At 32.6% G+C, this 20,389-nt stretch overlaps 1 protein-coding gene across 2 annotated transcripts in view; it reads right to left on the bottom strand.

Moving 5' to 3' along the window:
* Positions 1-20,389, bottom strand: part of kibra (WW and C2 domain containing protein kibra) — a 186,296-nt gene that overhangs the window by 94,911 nt on the left and 70,996 nt on the right. For both annotated transcript variants that reach the window (XM_035361929.2, XM_085808659.1), the window contains exons 9-12: positions 13,927-14,016; positions 13,110-13,820; positions 3,972-4,040; positions 954-1,040 (exon numbers count right to left, since the gene is read on the bottom strand). In XM_035361929.2, the coding sequence (XP_035217820.1) occupies positions 954-1,040; positions 3,972-4,040; positions 13,110-13,820; positions 13,927-14,016 (957 nt within the window). The remainder of the gene's footprint in view (positions 1-953; positions 1,041-3,971; positions 4,041-13,109; positions 13,821-13,926; positions 14,017-20,389) is intronic.

Below are 20,389 nucleotides of genomic sequence, written 5' to 3'. Positions count from 1 at the left end.
GAGCCATGGAAATGGTCACGCAACCAGCCCATTCGCTGTGATTAGAAGTCTGGACTTATCAGTATTCAGTGACTTTTAGCACTCGGCCACTGGTGGGCTCATTTTGTTTAAAAGATCATTTAAAAAATACTATTCTGCAATTTTAACATTTAAAAAATTGCATAAATCAAAAAAAGTCAGAAGTTACCTCTTGGATGAAAAATTATACTTCAAGCACCTACCTATTCAAATGTTAAAAGTTTGTTTATTGTGATGACTTCAACATTTATTACTTTTTTAAGTTGGTAACAATTGAAAAGTCACTAAAACATCTTTTGCAAACATATATACACCTCTAACTAACTATAATCAAAAGCCTACTGAAAATTTTTTTCAAACTGCAATCATCATTTAAAAAAGAAATCATTTCTGAACATGATATACATTGCTAAGCATAATTCGATACAAATGCTACAATTCTTCCTGTCTTTACCAATTATCCATCTCTTCTATATTTTAAGCACATACACAACAAAAACAATTTTTAAATAATAGTCCTTACAGCATAGTTTTTCATTGGTTTTTATATTTCAAGCCAGACCGATGAACAAAATCACTGTACTGAAGATATCTTATAAGGGTTGGACTATATTTCTGAAGTTTCACATACTGCTCATTAATGAAGCAAAAACTATTTCATTATTTTATGGCATAATTAAATCAACAATCTTTTTCAAACAGGTTCACAAATGTTTATACCAAATGTTGGTGCATATGCTTTCATAATAAACTCTCTTTCACTAAGTGAATAGAACTATTTCACATTAAAGCAGAACAATTCTTAAATTAGCTACATAAAAACTGTTGCACAGCTAATATTGCAAATAACTTCTAAATAAAATATCCTAAAATTTGATACATTTATAAAAATAAAAAGAAACTTAAGTACAAAGGGGAAAAGAAAACTTATTTACACTTTATGATGTTCTGGGACAGATAAAGCTGTTAAATTTCGAGCTCTCTCAATGCCAACATGTAACAGTCCATCTTCTAGAGAATACCTAAAATATACAACAATATTTAAATAATATTGCAGAAGAATAATTTTATGAATGCAATAACAGCTACCATATTTACATTGCACTTATGGGAAATAGTATATTTTAACTTTATTTTACTTTTTCAATCTGAAAAGCTCAGAAGAACAAACTACTTGGCACAATACAATTTTAAATATAGTGGTACCTCTGGATATGACATTTTAAGGATATGAGCCACTGTTACAGAATTTTTTTTTTTTTTTATATGATGCAAGTAAAAATCAAGATACAGTCCAAGCAAGAGGTTTACTGTACCACTACTAGTTGGTGAGTAAAATCACATTTCAGTTCATGGGTAATCTTGCATTAAATGCATATAAAACATTATATTTTCAGCTCACTTTCTAGCATTCTTCACATGTTTGTGAAGTTATTTTGCCATTAAGATACGTTTATAATTGACATAAAAATATAAATTTATGCTCATGATTATTATTAAGATAACGATGATTATTTAGAAAGTATGCTCCAAGCTTCGATATATAATTCCTGCATCCAAAAGATGGCACTATTCTGCGTATGCATTATTACACCTTTAATGACTAAAGAATGAGTCACATGATGAAAATTTGTATAATAATACACTAAGTTAAATTTTGAGCTAAAGATGCTTAATGTAGAATGTCCCATGGAGAGTAAAATTTGTTCTATAGTTTCCTTTTTGAATGCAAAGAAATATATGACCACGCAAAATCCATAGCTAAATCTGTCAGGTCAACGCGATAGAGCTGTTAAGTGAGGAAATTATTATAAGGGCTTTGTTGTTCAATTCAGGAAGAGCGAACATGCACAATGAAATGTGAAGTGGCAAGGCATCTGCTGTGAATGATGAACTAGTTCATCAGGTTAATGGAAAAATTCTTGCAAATAGATGCTTCACTATCTCCAATCTTTTGTTGATGTCTTCTGAAGTTTTGCATACCGTTCCATATGAAACTGTTACTGAATGCTGAGGTTATTGAAAAATTTGTACACTGTACACACCATCTTATAAATTGAAATAAACTTGCTACAGCTTTAATCTTTCAAAGTTGATTTAAGTCTAAACGCTATGAACTGTTGAATAGGTTCACACTGGAGACAAGACTTGGATTTCACACATCACACCACCACCAAAATAACAATCAATGGGATAGAAGTACTCCACTCGCTAGTTCAATAGACAATTTCTAAACACAAAACCATTTTCTGGGCTAGAAAGGTGTCACCACATTAGATTTCACAGCAACAGACAAAGCCATCATTTCTGCTGCTTATGGTCCAACACTGAAAATACAGTGACATGCCCTTCAAAATAATAAATATGACTTGCTTTGTGATGGTGTCATTTCATTGCATCACAATGCCAGACCGCATTTCATTCGTGTAACTCAATCTCGTCAAGTCCTTCAGCTGGGAAAAATGAACCATCCATTATATAGGTCTCACCTGGCATGAAATGATTTTTACCTATTCTTGCATTTGAAGTGATTCTGCAGTAATGGAACTTTCTGAACAACCCTTGTACATTTGTAACAGGTTTTAAGAAAGTAAGTAATGTGAAGCTATGTCCCTAAAGCACGAAATCATCAATATACATGAGCAAGGTGTATGTGCAGCCCCACCTTGGCGAAGCACAATTGGCAAAGCAGTATGAGCGCACTACTTCTACAATACTGACACAGTTCCCGCACTAATGGCTTAGCACCAAACAAGGACATTACAATCACAAAATAGCAGATTGTAAATGAAAAGAAGCAGAATCTGCTGTTAGTGTGCCTGATGGATTAACCCTTTGACTGTCAAGGCTATATATATACACACACACACATATATATATATATATATATATATATATATATATATATATATACACATATATATATATATATATATATATATATATATATATATATATATATATATTGCTTCAAAAGGAAACATTAAAGCAGAACAAAGTATCAAAATCCATGAATATACTTGCACTTGATTTACATACACTCTCAGAATTTAAATGATATTGTAGAGTAGTTCGTAACAATAATTAATCATTTATTTGTTTGCATTAAATTTCATTTAAATTTATTAACTTTAAATTTGCTTTTTACGAATAGAGAACGTTTGTTAAATTCAAATATATATATGTACGTGCCTCTTAAAATATGCACTAGTAATTAAGGTAACATGTTAAAAGTACATAAATCCAATAAACCACCAGAGGCATTCTGATATTAAATCAAGAAATAACTTTTTATCATTCTAATTTTTGAAAATTTGTGATTTCTAAGAGAAAACCTGGGTCAGTCAGAGGGTTAAAAGATGCTGTGACCAAGGAAATTATCTGTGAGAACACATGAGTTATACATACACTGACTTACTGAAAACCACCCCACACTCTTCAAACAATGAATCTGATGAGACACTCAAGGTAAGTCATGTTTGATTTGAAATGTTTAAAAGGCAAACTGGAATTTACTGTCAATAGGCATCATGAAGCACTAAGCTCAAATATGAAATGCAACAAAGGACTTCCTAAAAACTATTGTGGCACTGATAGAAGCTGCTGGATACATTCTCCCGCAAGTCTCCCACCATGACAAAACAGGGTTTTTACAGAAGAAAAAGGCCAGAGCACACTTATATTAAGGGTAAAGGAATCAAAAATGCTAGGCCACAAACCTGCAAACCCTTGCACTATGTGCAAATGCAAATAGTAACTTGAAAATAAAGCTGCTGCTGTTTACATTACTTACAGTACATATACTACAATTTCCGAGTTTAACATAATTTTGAAAATACTTAGAGAATTTTTTTCTCTGGCATTTAATAAAAAATTGGAAAAAAATATGAAAATGGGAAAACTTTAAAAAGTGAGATTCAATAATCTTTAATATTTAAAGATTTTTAAACTACCTTAGTTTCACTTGCACTTGAGCAGTTTCCAGATTTAATTCACTAAGACCAAACCTATCTTCTGCAGTCCTATATAGTAAAGGAAAGAATATAATTACTAAAGAAAATCAAAGGAATTTTTTTCACAGATAAAATATTTTTTCACAGACAATCTTTAGATCTTTCTTGCCTAAAAACATGTTTTACATGATCATACTACAATAAATCTACATCCTCACAAATATCATGGCTCAGAGTAACAATTTAGAGCCTCAAACATAATAAACAATTTACAGCTTTCGTGTTTTAAAATAATTTGTGTATTAAATGAATATAACTCTACCACATTTATTCCATATACTCACAAATACTATGAATGGTTCAGGGCAACAACAAATTTGCTTTTCATTTACTCAAAAAAATTTCATCACTATATCAAAAATCCACAACACCATACCTAATTATTTAGCTGAATACAACAACATATAAAATTTAAAAATACGAAACCAGCTTTTAAGATTTCTTTTTGGAATGCTGGCAGATTTACTCATGACAAATTTACTGAATTGAAGACTGTTATTTCTAATCATGATTTCACATAATGGGCATTGTTGACAGTGGAGCCACTGAAGACAATGAAGTATATTTTAATATTCCTGGATATCAGAAATTTGTGTTAAAGCGATCAAGGCAAATTGCTTCTGGCATTATTGTTTTTGTAAAACTTTCTTTAAAAGTAGAGTTAATTGCCTCTTGCCGGACGATTACTAACGATAAACTAGAAATCCTGAAAATTCATGTAGGAGACAAGAGACCCTACACAAGATATTCTTCTTGTACAATCCTCCAAATAATAAACCCGATTTTGAAAGAATAATACTCAATTGTGGTAGAAATTCACTTATATTTGGAGACTCCAATGCCCCCTCAACTGGCTGAAGTTATTCAACATCAAAGAGTGTTGGCTTCATAGTCAAAAATCTTATTGATTCCAACCCTATTGATTTCATTGAGAATGACGGAAATTCTCTAACTTTGCCCTCTTGCAATGGAAGTGGCTTTCATACTGATTTACTCCTAGCCCACCCAGCTCTGTCATGTAAAATACAGCATGAATTAATTGGTAGTCCTCGAGGTGCTGTGCATAAAATATTACTATCCAATATTGTAAGATATAATCCCCTACAGTGAAACTTGTCAGGGTTTCTACAACCTTAAAAAGGCAAACTGGCTAAATTGTAAAGGCCTCACTGATAAATTTATAGCCAACTCTTTAGTTTCTCCAAATCTTGAACATTCTTCAAAACTCTTTACCCATGCTATAGTGAGCTTCTCTTATGTATTCCAAGAGGACAAAAGAAATATACCCCTTTTCGGAATGACAAATTGCAGAAGCTTTGTGAAGACAGATATAAGGTTCATGAGAAGGCTCGGAAAACCAGCCTTAGTGAGGATTGTATAGCTTTGCATAAGACACAGGCTATCTTAAAAAGATCGATAATTGAAGCATAGAATTCCTCGTATAAAAACATTCTAGAAAAACTGGACTAGGAGGGATGGCATAACGTCTCATAATCTTTTGTCCCAGATAAACAATCAAAACATCAGAAGAAATGAAACTATAAAAAAAGGTTTTAAAGAGCTTACTACTGACAAAGATTTTTCAAACAACTTTTAGAGGGCATTATGTTAGGGTAAGCAATTACAGGCCTACTATTAAATTTTAAAAAAAAAAAAAAAGTGAAGTAAAACCACCTCAGGACAACAATTCTACGGGTTTTAAACGACTTTTTAATGCCAATTTCCCTACTGGGGAATTGAAAAATGGCCTTGATGCCTTAGTTAAAGGTAAAAGTGCAGACATGGATGAAATCTCTAAATCTGGGAGATTCTGCAAAAATAACTTTGGTATTCATTAACCAAACTTGGAGAAATTTCTTGCCAAGTGCTTAAAAAAAGGCCATAATAATACCAATTCTCACACCTAACAAACCAGCTAAATATGGACAGTTACCACCCGATTTCTCTTAAAGCATAATGTGTAAATTGAATGAGAGATTGACTGCTAACAGGTTAAAGTTTTTACTAGACAGAAAAAAAAACGCAGCTGAACAAATTGTATGCTTGTCCCAACAGATAAAAGACAATGCACTTGATAGGGTCTGGAGAGCTGGACTAAGTATGGTCATGCTGTATTAGGTTATAGTCAAACCAAACAGGGTTTAAACCAAGATGTTTTAGCTGGATTCTTTTTAATATAATTATCACTGACTTAAGACACTATTTCCCGTTCTGTCCCAAGCGTGAATGTTTTACTATTTGCTGATGATATGGTGATGAGTGATACAGGATCTGACTTTGCTCGCCTAGAAAGCATCCTACAACAGGTCTTGAATGTTTTCAACACATGGACTTATGAAAATAATTATGGTCATAAATACTGATAAACACTCTCTCAGTTGTTTTCCTTCAGTACAAAACATCATGACATTCAATTTCAGTTTAATGACAAAGACTTGAATAGAACTTTTGATACCGTCTACTTGGGTATTCACTTAGACCCAAAATTAACTTGGAAGAAACAAGTTGATTCAACCATTGATAATGGATATACCAGATAAAGACTACTGAAACGTTTAGCTGGTATCGCTTGGGGCTCAACCCAAGATGTCTTGTGTGCAAGCTATAAAAGTTATTTTCATTCTGCTGTTCAGTATGGAAATAAGGCTTTCATAACCACCTCAGATTCTGCTAAAAACAAGCTTGAACTATTCCAAAACAACATGTTGGGATTGATCACTAGTGGTGCTAAATCAACCCCCCCCATAGTTGCTATGGAACTTCAGGTTGAACTAGCACCATTAAATGAAAGGTGAAGAAGGGAGCCATAACCCTCAATGAAAAAAAATCTTATGAAGAAAATATAAATTTCTGAATTATTACAGACCAGCAAACAAAAGATTAAAAACCCACGATTCCTTCCTTTCTACTGTCCACGATTTTTATGATATCATACTCCTACACCCAATTGCTAGGTTTTCCCTTAGGAACTGATTTTTGTTCTAGATCAAGCTTGTTGGAGGCCGCCTGGATCTTATTTGGAATGTAAATAAATAGCTCTCCCTACAAAGTGAATTTAAAAGTGCTGCTCTGGCTACTATATCTAGTAGGTACCCTCCTGATGATTGGCTCCATGTGTATACTAATAGTTTGGCAGAAAATGCTTAAAAAAAAAAAATCAGTGCTGGAGCATATTCAAGTACTTTCAGTATTAGCAATCATGTTAGGAAATACTTTGACAATTTTGATGGACACATAGCAGCAGTATCATTTGCAACTGATACACTGAAAGACAGTCCTAATCCCAATATTGTATTTCTTATTGATTCTCAAGCTGCTATATTGTCACTTGTGAATTCAAAATACAATGAAAATGCACATATCCATACTTGTAGAGCAAAGCTTTTTTAACTTAGGAATTCTAGAGAAAACATGACCTCCAATGGATTCCGAGCCATTGTGACATTTCCGGTAATAAGCAGGCTGATAGACTTGCTAAACCTGGTTCTCTAATGACTCAGCCCGATTCTCCTCTGCCTTTGCATGACATTAAAAGGATTGTAAACAATAAAATTAAGAATAATGGAATGTCCTTATACACAGATGCAGTTGTGTGTAAGAGGTGGAACCTCCTGCTTAACAAAAAGAATAAAATTCCCAATGCTTACCCTCAATCTGTTGAGAGTTGCTTGTTTTCAAATGCTAACTGGACATGATTATTTATTATCGAAGGCATTTATGTCATATTGGAATCAAGGATTCAGCTTGTTGCCCTTTATGCCATCAGGGTAACATGGATGAAGACATCTCAAGAACTGCCCCATTGTTTTAAAATTTTTCAGTGATAACTCTTTTGATGCTAGTTTTAAATCTTATTTTCATTCTTCTTCATTTACTGGGCTGCTCATTGCTTAATGGCAGAAATGCTGCAGACAGGCAGCACTTACAAATACTGACACTGAAAAATCACCATTGCCGTCCTGCCAATAACAATGCTTATGCTACTGCAACTTCCTCATTGAAAAAACATGTTCAACTGTAGCTAATGACATAACAGTAATAACTGTTCTATAACTGTTCATATGTTTAATGAAGAAACAGTGAACACAAAATTTCATCACACTTGTAAAAGTAACATACAATATCTACTTTAGGTTTTCTTCTAAGGAGTATCATAAATTTCAAGTTATGATGGAAGTACATTAGTACTCCAACATCCATGGACAAGTATTATAAATATCAACACTTCTATTAGATTACTATTACACCTTCTTCATTATGAGAAAAGCATGTTATTTCTACACATGTTTTTACATATCATCTAGCAGTACATAATAAGCTCTACAGACAGTTTGCCAGCTGACAAGGCATATTACTCATGAGTAAACTAGTTCCATATGTGAGGAAATGGGCTCAGAGATGTTTTTTCAGATAAATACATGTAAGAGGTAGTTAAGATGTGTTGATGAGTTAAAAGCATGTAGAATAACAATTTGCAAGGTAATATTCGTTATCTGTAAAACTGTACAGTGCAACCAGCAAACCAAGAGGTTATGCTTGATACACAGGGTTCATAGCCACATTTTAGTTAAAAAAATAAGCACCTATAAGCCCTTTTCATGCACATTTTAAGGGGAAAAAAAAAAAATAAGCACCTGTCTAATTACATCATACACAACTGCATAACCTTAAAAATTAGACTTGTAATTTAAAATATGAGAAATGAAGTACTTATTAAGAAAGAATAAGCATTACCTCAACCATGGAAAATAATTACCTTTTTTTTTTTTTTTTTTTTTTTTTTTTTTTATTTAATTTTAAATAATAGTTCAGTTTACAGAACTAGTTTACAAGGAGAGTGGAAAAAACTATGAAGAACTAAACTATATTACAAGATTTAATGATGAAATTTCAGTTCAAAATAGAGAAAATAAATAATAATAAGGCACATTTATTGTATTCGATTGGAACCTAATAATAAATACAATTTATTTTTCCACTCATATAGATATTTAAATAATTTAAATCTAAATTCTGAACATTTTTTAAATTTTCATTGTATATCAGTTTTTTCTTAACAGATATTGCAAGCAAAGTAATTTATGTAAAAAAGAGGAACATTTCTGAAATCAGAAGACAGAAATTTGCTTCATGCAGTCATCTTTTACAGTAAAAGCTTAACTAACCCACATACTTGGAAATTGGCGAATATTTGGACAGTCGAGCGTAACTTGAAGGAGCGGAGGGGGTACACTGTAGCTGCTCTTTAGATTTTTCCGCTAAATAAATGCTTTTGACATTTCAATATGTGCATCATATAAAAATAAACCAACGGAACTAAAAAATATTCTGCTTAGCAGGCACAGTAAAACTCGGCTGATCTTTAGAATATGGTAACTGGTAGTTTGGCGATATTTTGGAGGCAATAAAGGTTACTACCTGGGACTTTGGTAATAATGTGAGCAGTACTCAGTTCTGATTACACATTATTTTGTGTGAGGGAAATGAGAGATCATGGGATATGTCATGTGATATTAATGGACGAATTATGTTTCTTTAATCAGAAAAGGGGGAAATTGGGAAAAAATCTGGAAATTTTGTATTTGGCTTTATTCCGTGTTGTGTGAAACAGTATTCGTTAATTTTTGGATCCCATGGCCCTAACTAAAGTGAATTCGAAATGGGTATTTAGTGGGATTGAAAGGGGTAGTAATAAGTGTAGGTTGTGCGAGACAGAAGTAAAGATGTTTTATTAAGTTATTTATTTTACCTGGTACCTTGGTGTTCTGAACTATAAGTATGATTTTAAAGATCCTGAAACAGAAATAAGAAAAGTTTATCGGACACGTAATCAAGATTCTGAACAAGAATAGGTAAGTTAGTATTTTTAATTATTTGAGGATATTATTTTTATGCATTGTTCTAAATGTAAGGTGGAAGTAAAGTAATTTGCGTAAACTTACATGGAAATAATTTAAATATTTGACACTAAGTATTTGTAACCATTTGTAATGTTTGCGGTATGAATTAGTTAGTGACGTTTGTAAAATAATAGATAATGTAGAGGTAAAAGTTTTTGGATATTTTATTTATTTTATATGGGGAAATGTTCATATTTGGAAAGGGTATATACTTTTTCGCGATCCAGGTAATTTCATATATGTTCTTTTTACCGGGTTTAAAGATTCAGAAAATTGTTATGCATTTTCGTGAAATTTTTCTAATTTATGAGAAAAAAGCAGTGTACATGGAATGGATATAGTGAAGAGTGTGCGCAATGCCATTTTTGTGCAATTCTGGGATGTTTTTTTAAGTAAAAATAAGTCGACGTGTACATGGTTTAGAGATATTTTAATTCAATGATAGTTATTTTGTGAATTTTATGTTTGTAGGAATTTGGTATACGTTTAAGTTGAAATAAACGTGCATGGAAATAATTTAAATATTTGATACTAAGTATTTGTAATACTTGCGGTATGAATTCGTTGGTGACGTGTATAATGTAATAGATGATTTAGAGGTAAAAGTTTTTGGATATTTTATTTATTTTATATGTGGAAATGTTCATATTTGTAAAGAGTAAATACTTTTTCGCGATCAGGTAATTTCATATATGTTCTTTTTACCGGGTTTAAAGATTGAGAAAATTGTCATGTATTTTCGTAAAATTTTTCTAATTTATGAGATAAAAGCAGTGTACATGGATATAGTGAAGAGTGTGCGCAATGCTATTTTTGTGCAATTCTGGGATTTTTTTTAAGTAAAAATAAGTCAGCGTGTACATGGTTTGTGTATGTGTTATTTTGAAAAACGCATAAGGAGTATGGTATTGTGCACTTTTTCCCAATTTTGCAGTGAATATTTGTCATGATTAAGCAGTTTTGTTAGATAAAATTTCTAGCATAAGTGTAATTCGGCTAGTAGATTGTTGGAAGAAGTGTTCAGTAGATAAAAAGAAAAGAAACATGTCTTTACTTCGTGAAGACAAAATGGCGGCGGAAAAAAAAAAAAATAGAGGGTTGCTGTAGGAGAGTTGGTCGCCAAAAAACGCCAAGTTACCATAATGTAAAGATCAACCTAAAACTCTTTTAAGTGTTTATAAACAAATCTCGGACTGAACATCAAAATTAATTATCTCTGCAAAATACCGCAAACATTATTGCGCAATACGTGCGCCGCAATTCTTCCCTACGTGATATTACGCAATCAGAATCAACAACTGCCGGTATTGGGAGAATAAAGAACTAAATAACTGGGGTGTTTTTCATTCTAATTTTTAACAGATGACGTTAAATTTCTGGAATAGAATCATTCTTCGCTTGGGTTGGTAGACCGCGGAACCAGACTGGAAAGTGACCCCCCCCCCCAAAAAAAAGGTCCATTGCTTGTTTTGCAGCGAACTGTAACAGTTTCAATATTCAAGATTTTGTGGAGAAAGGGGATACCTCCCAACCTTCGTACTATGTAATATATTGGCCAAAAAAATGAAATTATTTTGACTATTTGATTACTTTTCCTTTACTTAAGCCATTCCAAATATTATTCCTTAGAAAGCTAATCTGTGTTAAAACACAACCATTTTTGGAAGTTTACTATACTTCAGCAGTAACTGCTGACATACTTCAGCAGTAACTGCTGACATAATAACATACTTCAGCAGTAACTGCTGAAGTATGTTATTATAAACATTCATACATATGCTCATAATATAAGCATAACGATCATAATAAACACGAATATGAACTGACTAAGCAGAACGAGAATGCGAATTTTTAAGATCTTGATAGAAATTCGAACGTGTGTAGTATTTGGGTGGGAGGAAAAGAATGCCAAATGTAGCGGAATTTTCTACTGCTTTCGCAATTCTTTGACCAATGGAACGACGGGCACCTGTCTATACTCTTCGTGCACAAAGGTTATGTTAATGCAGAGAAAGGGGGAAAAGCTATTTCCGGGAGTATGACACACCATCTGACATTCCATATTAGGAAGAAAAGTTGTTTATTTATTTTCGGCTTTGGTACAGGGAAAAATAGCACATTCATTAAAAAAAAAAAGCAATAAAAGCAAACAATAAGCACTAAAAACAAAAAAATAAGGGCTTTAAAGAAAAAGTAAGCACCTATAAGGGCCTTTATATTTTATTTTCAAATATAAGGACTTAAAAGCACTTATAAGGACCACTACGAACCATGATACAGTATGTTTTAAATTTAACATATTATCCTACATACACTGAATAAAAGTGGCCATATTCTTTTTTATTTTCTTCAAATCTGCCATTCTCTCAAACTTATTTCCAACTCACATCCGTATATATTAATGGCAATATTTTTTCACTTTTATCACTATTACTGACAAAATCACTTAACACTAACTTCCTTAACACTGAAGTTTTGAAAACCATTTCAAATTCTGCATTATTTCTACTTCTTACAATATTCACATTTTTAAAATTTTATATTTCAATACGATACTCCTTTAATAAAAGCATTTTATATATTATGAGCATATATCATTTTACATCTTGAGGATTAGATTTCTTAAACAAATATTCTGAATCAGCATAAGCTGAATTTAAGGAAGTAATTTTTCTTCTACTTTAATCTACATATTTAGCATTAAAAAAGAGCTTCTCACCACAGACCAAGTGGTTAAAAATCACCGAACATGAGTTATTTGTGTTCAAAGTAAATTATACATAAAATAAACAAGTATTTTTTATTTCATAGATTTAGGGGTTAATTTATAAAATTATCAAATAATAAAATGAAAGATTTTAATAAATTAACAAAGGATTAAAGCTTTGGGTGTCGGTGATGGATAATTTTTCCCAATTTTTACTTAAGATGCAAATTTAACACTATTTACTATCAATCACAAGTAAAAAAGAATAAATATAAAAAATAACATGTTATAAAAAGTCACTTTTCAATAAAATTTAAACACCATTTAGTTATTACAATGTAAAAATTAAATTCTGCATGATTTCACACTAACTTCTACTTTATACTAAAATTTCTACCACTTCAGAATTTTAAGCAAACTGCAAATAACATTAATTTAAATTCTAGTTTAAAAAAGTACTAAAATAGTTACCGCTTATTTGACGCTTCAAACACTCCACTATCACCTGCAACAGATTCATCACTAACAGCAGCTGAAACACTTCGATTATTGGAATTTGTAAATGTACATGCTTGAAGATCATCACTTCCTAATTCACATATTGGACTCAGAGGTGGATTGCTATGCGAATCATTTGGAGAGTCTCCTAAGTTCCTTAAATTTACATTCTGATCACTAGAAAGAAATAATCCTCCCTGGCGAACTAGCTTTTGATCACTCAACACAATTTGCTCTGTTCGTAAAGCATCTGCAGAACAAGGAGCCAGTTTTAGGTCAGCTAATTGTTCCTCTAACCCAACTGGCAACTGTCTCTGCAATCTCTCTAAATGTGTCTGTTCATAGCTAGGTGGTGGTCCATATTCATAAGGCGAAATAGGAGGAGAAATTGATGACAAGGAAGATCGAGGTGAAAGAGATGGGACACTGTGACCAACTGAAAGAGGGACACTGGAAGAATCTTCAAAGTTGGTAGTTCCAGTAACTTGTGTGCTACCGTGAATAAGATGCCCAATACGTTTGTGTAAGTCCTGAAGCGAAGGATCAGCCGAACACTGAGGAAGCCCATAGATGTCAGTGAAACTCAAACTACTTAATGAGCCTTTGCTGCTTGCTGATAATGAGCCAGTGCTTAAGGACCCAAGAGAACTACTTGAAGACACTGATAATGTGCTAGCAGAGAGGCTAAGGAAAACAAAACATTTATATCCATTAATCAGTCTTTACACTCATTTATCACATCAATAATCAAGAATAAAAATTTAATAATTTTCTAAAGCTAGAAGTCTACCTCTTCAAATGAGACTCTAAAGACATAGTAACTCTCATTGAATCCCTGAGTTGCATTAGCAGAATATTCTTTTGCTCATGAAGTTTTAATCTAGAAATGAAATAAAAAAAAGTTTCACAAAAATAAAATTCTTTAAAACAATTAGTAATTCATTTTAAAAATTCTAAATACAAAAGCCCCCCGCAAAAAAAACAGGCCCCAAAAAGTGAAAGTAATCACATTAAACACTATACTATATTACAATTCAAAATGAGAATCTCCACCCTGATTTTCCTCTTTTTCTATGATTATATGAATACTTTTATTCTCAAAACTCTTGTGAAATCTCAGGTGAACACATAGCCCAAAATAAATAACAGTCACAGGGTTATTTTATTCTTAAAACTCTCAGAAAATTCTGATGTTAAACTAACCCAAAAATAAAAAGTAATCACAGGTATTATTTGCTACAACTACATTATTTGCAATGGACTTTATAATTCACAATATTTTCAAGAGCACGTTTTTTTACAATGTCTCCTGATAAAATAAAAATTTTCGCATTTATTTGCCAGTTTAAAGACAACAGCAGTGTCAAAAATTAAAAAGTCTTTTAATGCGTACATTATTTTTAGCATGCAAATGCACTTATTTGCTGCTTAAAAAAATGTAAATAAAATGCAATAAATATATCACTTATGAACGAATACTAAAGCTAAATAATATTTATTATTTCTGTAACATATATGCAATAAAAAGCTCACCTCCTACTATTAGGAAGCTACAAAGTGCTCTCGGATACTAATTATACTGCATAAAAACATTCTAGTTTAATAACCAAAGTTGAAAATTAAACACACAAATACACAAGAAACAACAGTTATGCAGCTGTTGGCACCAGAGCATGATGTGCTGTCATCAATCACATCTGTAATCAGCAGCTGGTTGAAAATGAGCAAGATTTTGTTAAACATACTTCAGAAACTATATAGGAAACTATATAGGGTGAGTCTAAATTGTTTTTAAAAATTAAGAGGGGTGATAGTACCCATCCAGACAAGCATTAATTACCACAGAACATAGGGTTGCATTCCACTCTGAGAGACAGAGAAAAGGAATATTAAAATTCCAACCCGAATCTGCCACAGTGTTGGGAATGCGAATGAACGAGACCAAAAGATGCACAATAAGATTTATTGTTTAGTGGAAAAACTCGCAGAAAGTGCTTACATTGCCAACCATGCGTGTTGTTGCACTGTTAACATTGGCGAAGGAATGACTGGTGTCATGTTTATTTTGTCCTTGACATCAATGATTCTCACCATGAGATCTTCAGCAGAGTACACAGATGTCTCGTTACATTAAAAATTTCATGTGTCCCCAGAAGATAAAGAAGTCCCGTAGGTTCAGGTCTGGTGAGCGAGGAGGCCAACAACAGGTCTGCCACATTTGATCCATCGTACGGGATATGTGGTATTAAAAAAGTTACGGACTGTGGCAGCAAAATATTCTGGGGCTCCACTGTACATAAATCACGTCTCTCTGGATGGGGAGTAGAACAGCCTGCAATAAACTGGGAAGCACTTGTTCCAAGAAGGTATGGTATGTGTGCTGGTCAAACGGTCTGGCATGATAAGGTAATCACCTAAAATACCTGCTCACACGTTCACTGAAAATTTCTGGTGTTTATGAGGGGTAGTGCAATGGGGATTTCTGTCAGATCAAATGTGTTGATTGTGCACTTTGAAAATGCCTTCTCTGCTGAATGTTGCCTTACTTTAAACAATATTAATGCAGGAAATCATGGATCATTATTCCTAGAATCCACTGCTCAAAATCTGCTCCTCGGGGGTAGTCATCTGTGTCCAAAGATTGCACTTTCTGCACGTAGTAGGGGTGCATGCTTTCCTCGTGTAAAATATGCCATACCAATGCCACCGCTCAAGTACTTGTGGAAGGAGCTGCTTCAAATATAGTCAAAACTCAACTCTTCTATTTCTCGCATTCATGCATTTCACGAGCGTTCCGCATTGCTTTTCGAGATGGCAAAAGAACCAATTTCTTGCAGTCTTCGATCAACATTGGAAAAGATGTGATGACTTGGAATCATAAATTGTTCGTAAAATTTTCCTGCTTCGCGTCGATTCCCTTTTGCTTCACCATATGCGAGGTGAATATCTGCCAATTCCTTGTACATATACTTCACCATAGCATTCATGAGAAGTTTCGGAAGATGTTATCAAGGTAATACTTGAGCCATTTTCCATTTTCAAGAACACCATTTGTTCTGATTGGCTTTCTCCGGTACCAACTACAAGCAAAATGCTGCTTCTTAGCGCAAATTTGCTTGAAAGTCTCAGGAGATAGTCTCCTTGTTCTTCCTAAATGGGTTTCTATCGGGTCAGTCCATAAGTTCGTGCGCATTAAGAGTTTGCAAGAAATTCACTATGATGAATTTACTAAAACAATACAATTCTGAACCTGTTGAAACTTGTCATCGTTTGATTCACATATTTAGTCTCCTTGTTCTTCCTAAATGGGTTTCTATCGGGTCAGTCCATAAGTTCATGCGCATTAAGAGTTTGCAAGAAATTCACTATGATGAATTTACTAAAACAATACAATTCTGAACCTGTTGAAACTTGTCATCGTTTGACTCACATATTATTCAGTTCATCACTAACTTTCGTAAACGCATTTTAGTACCCATAGATGATAAATATAGTGCTACATTTTTTATTTTCGTGTGTTGAATCTGCCAGGTTTGCAGTGATAAAAATTAATAATGTATATGGTGTAAGGACTGCCCAGAAATGGTTTAAAAATTTTAAAGCTGGAAAAAAACAGCATTGATGATGAACCCCGTTCAGGACGTTTTGAACTGTTAGAACCCAATCAAACGATTAATTCAGAAGTTTATAGTGAAAAACTTAGCTGTCTAAACTCAAAATTGATCAGGGTTCATAGCCACATTTTAGTTTAAAAAAATAAGCACTTTTCAAGCACATTTTAAGGAAAAAAATAAGCACCTGTCTAATTACATTATACAAAACTGCATAACCTTAAATATTTATCACTGAATCTTCCAAAAATAAAAATAGCAAAATCGTTATACACCAACATTTATTCTATTCAAAATGTCACGCGGAATAAAAATATTTCACCTTTTTAATATGGTAAAATTACCCATCTGAAACACAGAAGATTTCAAAATATCATCAAATGTGACTAAATTAGACTTGCAATTTAAAATATGAGCAAGGCAATATTTATTAAGAGAATGAGCATTACCTCAACCATGGAAAACAATTAACTTTTTTTTTTAATTTTAAATGACAGTTCAATTTACAGAATTAGTTTACAATGAGAGGAAAAAAAAAACTATGCAGAACTAAACTATATTACAAGACTTATTGATGAAATTTCAGTTCAAAATATAGAAAATAAATAATAATTAGCCATATTAATTGTATTTTGCTTGGCACCTAATAATAAATACAATTTATTTTTCCACTCATATTAATATTTAAATAATTTAACTTAAATCAAAATTATGAACATTTTCTAAATTTTCATTGCATAACAGTTTTCCCTTAACATATATTCCAAGCAAAGTAATTTAAGTAAAAAAGAGGAACATTTCTGAAATCAGGAGAAGGGAAATTGCTTCATGCAGTCATCCTTTAACAGTAAAAGCTTAACTATCCCGCATACTCAGAAATTGCCGAATATTCCGTATATTCGAGCGTAACTGGAAAAAGAGGAGGGAGGGGGGAGATTGTAGCCGTTCTTTAAATTTCTCGGCTAAATAAATGATTTTGACATTTCGATATGTGCATCATATAAAAATAGACCAACAGAACTGAGAAATATTCTGCTTAGAAAGAACAGTAAAACACTTTTAAGTGTCCATACATAAATCTCAGACTGAACATCAAAATTAATTATCTCTGCAAAATACCGCAAACGTTATTGCGCAATTCTTCCATACATGATATTACGCAATCGGAATCGGAATCAGCAGCTGCTGGTATTCGGAGAATAAAATAGGAAAAGAAAAATAAAGGAAAAGACAAGAAACTTACTAATCTGGGGTGTTTTTGATTCTAATTTTGAACAGACCCTTCAATTTCCGAAATAGAATCATTCTTCGCTTGGGTTGGGTAGACCGCAAAAATTTTAGTCCTATTCAATGCAGATTGGACAGTGACCAAAAAAAAAAAAAAAGAAAAAGAAAAAAGAAAAAAGTCCACTGCTTCAATATTACAGATTTTGCGGAGAAAGGGGAGAACCTCCCAACCTCCGTACTATATAATGTATTGGCAAAAAAGAAAAGAAATTATTCTGACTACTCGGTTACTTTCCTTTTATTTAAGCCATTCCGAATATTGTTCCTTAGAAAGCTAATCTGTGTAAAAATAAACCCATTTTCGGAAGTTTATCTACACTTCAGCAGCCACTGCAACTATATTATTATAAATATTCATACATATGCTCATAATATAAGCATAATGATCATAATAAACACGAATATGAACTGACCACGTGGAACGAGAATGCAAATTATTAAAATCTTGATAGAAATTCAAACGTGTGTAGTATTTGGGTGGGAGGAAAAAGAATACCGAATGTACCGGAATTTTCTACGTTTTTCGCAATTCTTTGACCAATAGAACGACATGCACCTGTCTGTACTCTCGCGCGCACCATAGGTTACGTTAATGCAGAGAAAGGGGAAAAGCTATTTCCGGGAGTATGGTTCACCCTCTGACGTTCCATATAAGGAAGAAAAGATGTTTATTTAGTTTCGGCTTTGGTACGGGGGGGATGCACGTTCATTAAAAAAAGCACTAAAAGCAAAAAATAAGCACTAAAAACAAAAAAATAAGGGCTTTAAAGAAAAAGTAAGCACCTATAAGGGCATTTATATTTTATTTTCAAATATAAGGACTTATATGCACTTGTAAGGACTGCTACGAACCCTGTTGATCAAAAAATGCCCACGATTGGTAAATATCAAGAAAGTTGTTTCATCATGATAATGCTAGACTCGAACAGCACAGCAAAAAATTAGTGAATTTAATTGGGAACTTTTGTCACATCCTGCTTACTCCCCAGATATTGCCATAAGTGATTTTCACTTATTTCGTGCCTTACAAATTTTTTTACTGGGAAAAAATAAAATTCTTAACAGGATGTACACAATGAACTTTCAAGGTTTTTTGCATCAAAACATCAAAACCAGAATCTTTCTACAGCAATGGCATAAAAAAGCTGCCTGTAAGATTGCAAGACATTGTAAATAATGGAGGAAAATATATAATTGATTAAAATGTTAAACTGCGTAAAAATACCCACGAATTTATGGACTCACCTTCTTTTCTACCTCTCAGAGTAGAATGCGACCCTATGTTCTATGGTAATTATTGCTCGCCTGTATGGATACTATCACCCCTCTTAATTTGCAAAAACAATTTAGTGCAAACTTGCATACAGTTCATTCTTGAGTCTTGGGAAATAGGTTCCATGTTCTTCATCTATGCATTCCTACTTTCCTATTTTCTACCCCTCAGAGTGGAATGCAACCCTACGTTATATGGTAATTATTACTCATCTGGATGGGTACAATCACCCCTATCAATTTGTAAAATCAATTTAGAATAACCCTGTACATATTTGAGATGCTTAAACTGATTTTCAAAATTCACAAGGTTCATATTATAAAAGCAATTAAGTAATTAGTTCCAAATTTACAGTTTTTATTCTACATACGTATATTTGATTAGCTTTGAGAAGAAGTTGTATCATACAGTTCAACAAACTTTCTAACAAATAACCCTGCCGTGAAGTTATCACTATCATTTGGACCTACATTTTCATATCCAAATCGATATCTTTAAAAAATGTAGCTATGTTTTCTCATTGAGAAATACAAGGGATGTTGCAACTCAGATTACCACAGAAATATTATATAGTGATGAATTGCCATTTGAACTATGCATACATGAATAATCATTTAATCAAGTTATAAAACCGCCACTGAATATGGCCATTCACACATTCCTTAATTATTGTAAATAATAATAATAATGTGTTGTCCCACAAAAATTAAGATTTATTAAAAGAAAAATGATAATTTTTTGAGAAAATTGGTTATTTGTTATTTTACAAAAATTTTAATTACACAAGTATAAATCCAGATACTCAGATCCTAAAGCACAAAAAAATCATTTAAAATATGACTTTTAACACATATTTGTATAGTAAAATCTAATATTTCAATACAGTACAAAGTCTGAAATTCGGATTTGTTGGGACTTCGGCGACTCCGGATTTGGGATTTTTCCAGATATTAGATCATCAGTTTAAATCTGGTAAGATAGCATGTAGAAATTATAAAATTAAAAATATAAAATTGTGATTTATGAAATAATGAAGTATTTATGATCAAAATTTACCAAAAAAAAAGCTTAATATTTATTTG

The sequence above is a fragment of the Stegodyphus dumicola genome, chromosome X1 (assembly GCF_044657685.1).
Source record: "Stegodyphus dumicola isolate Sdum_Otavi_A_Nest chromosome X1, ASM4465768v1".
Taxonomy (NCBI): Eukaryota; Metazoa; Arthropoda; class Arachnida; order Araneae; family Eresidae; genus Stegodyphus; species Stegodyphus dumicola.
Note: the sequence above shows the minus strand (reverse complement) of the source record. Positions and strands in the feature narration are given on the sequence as shown.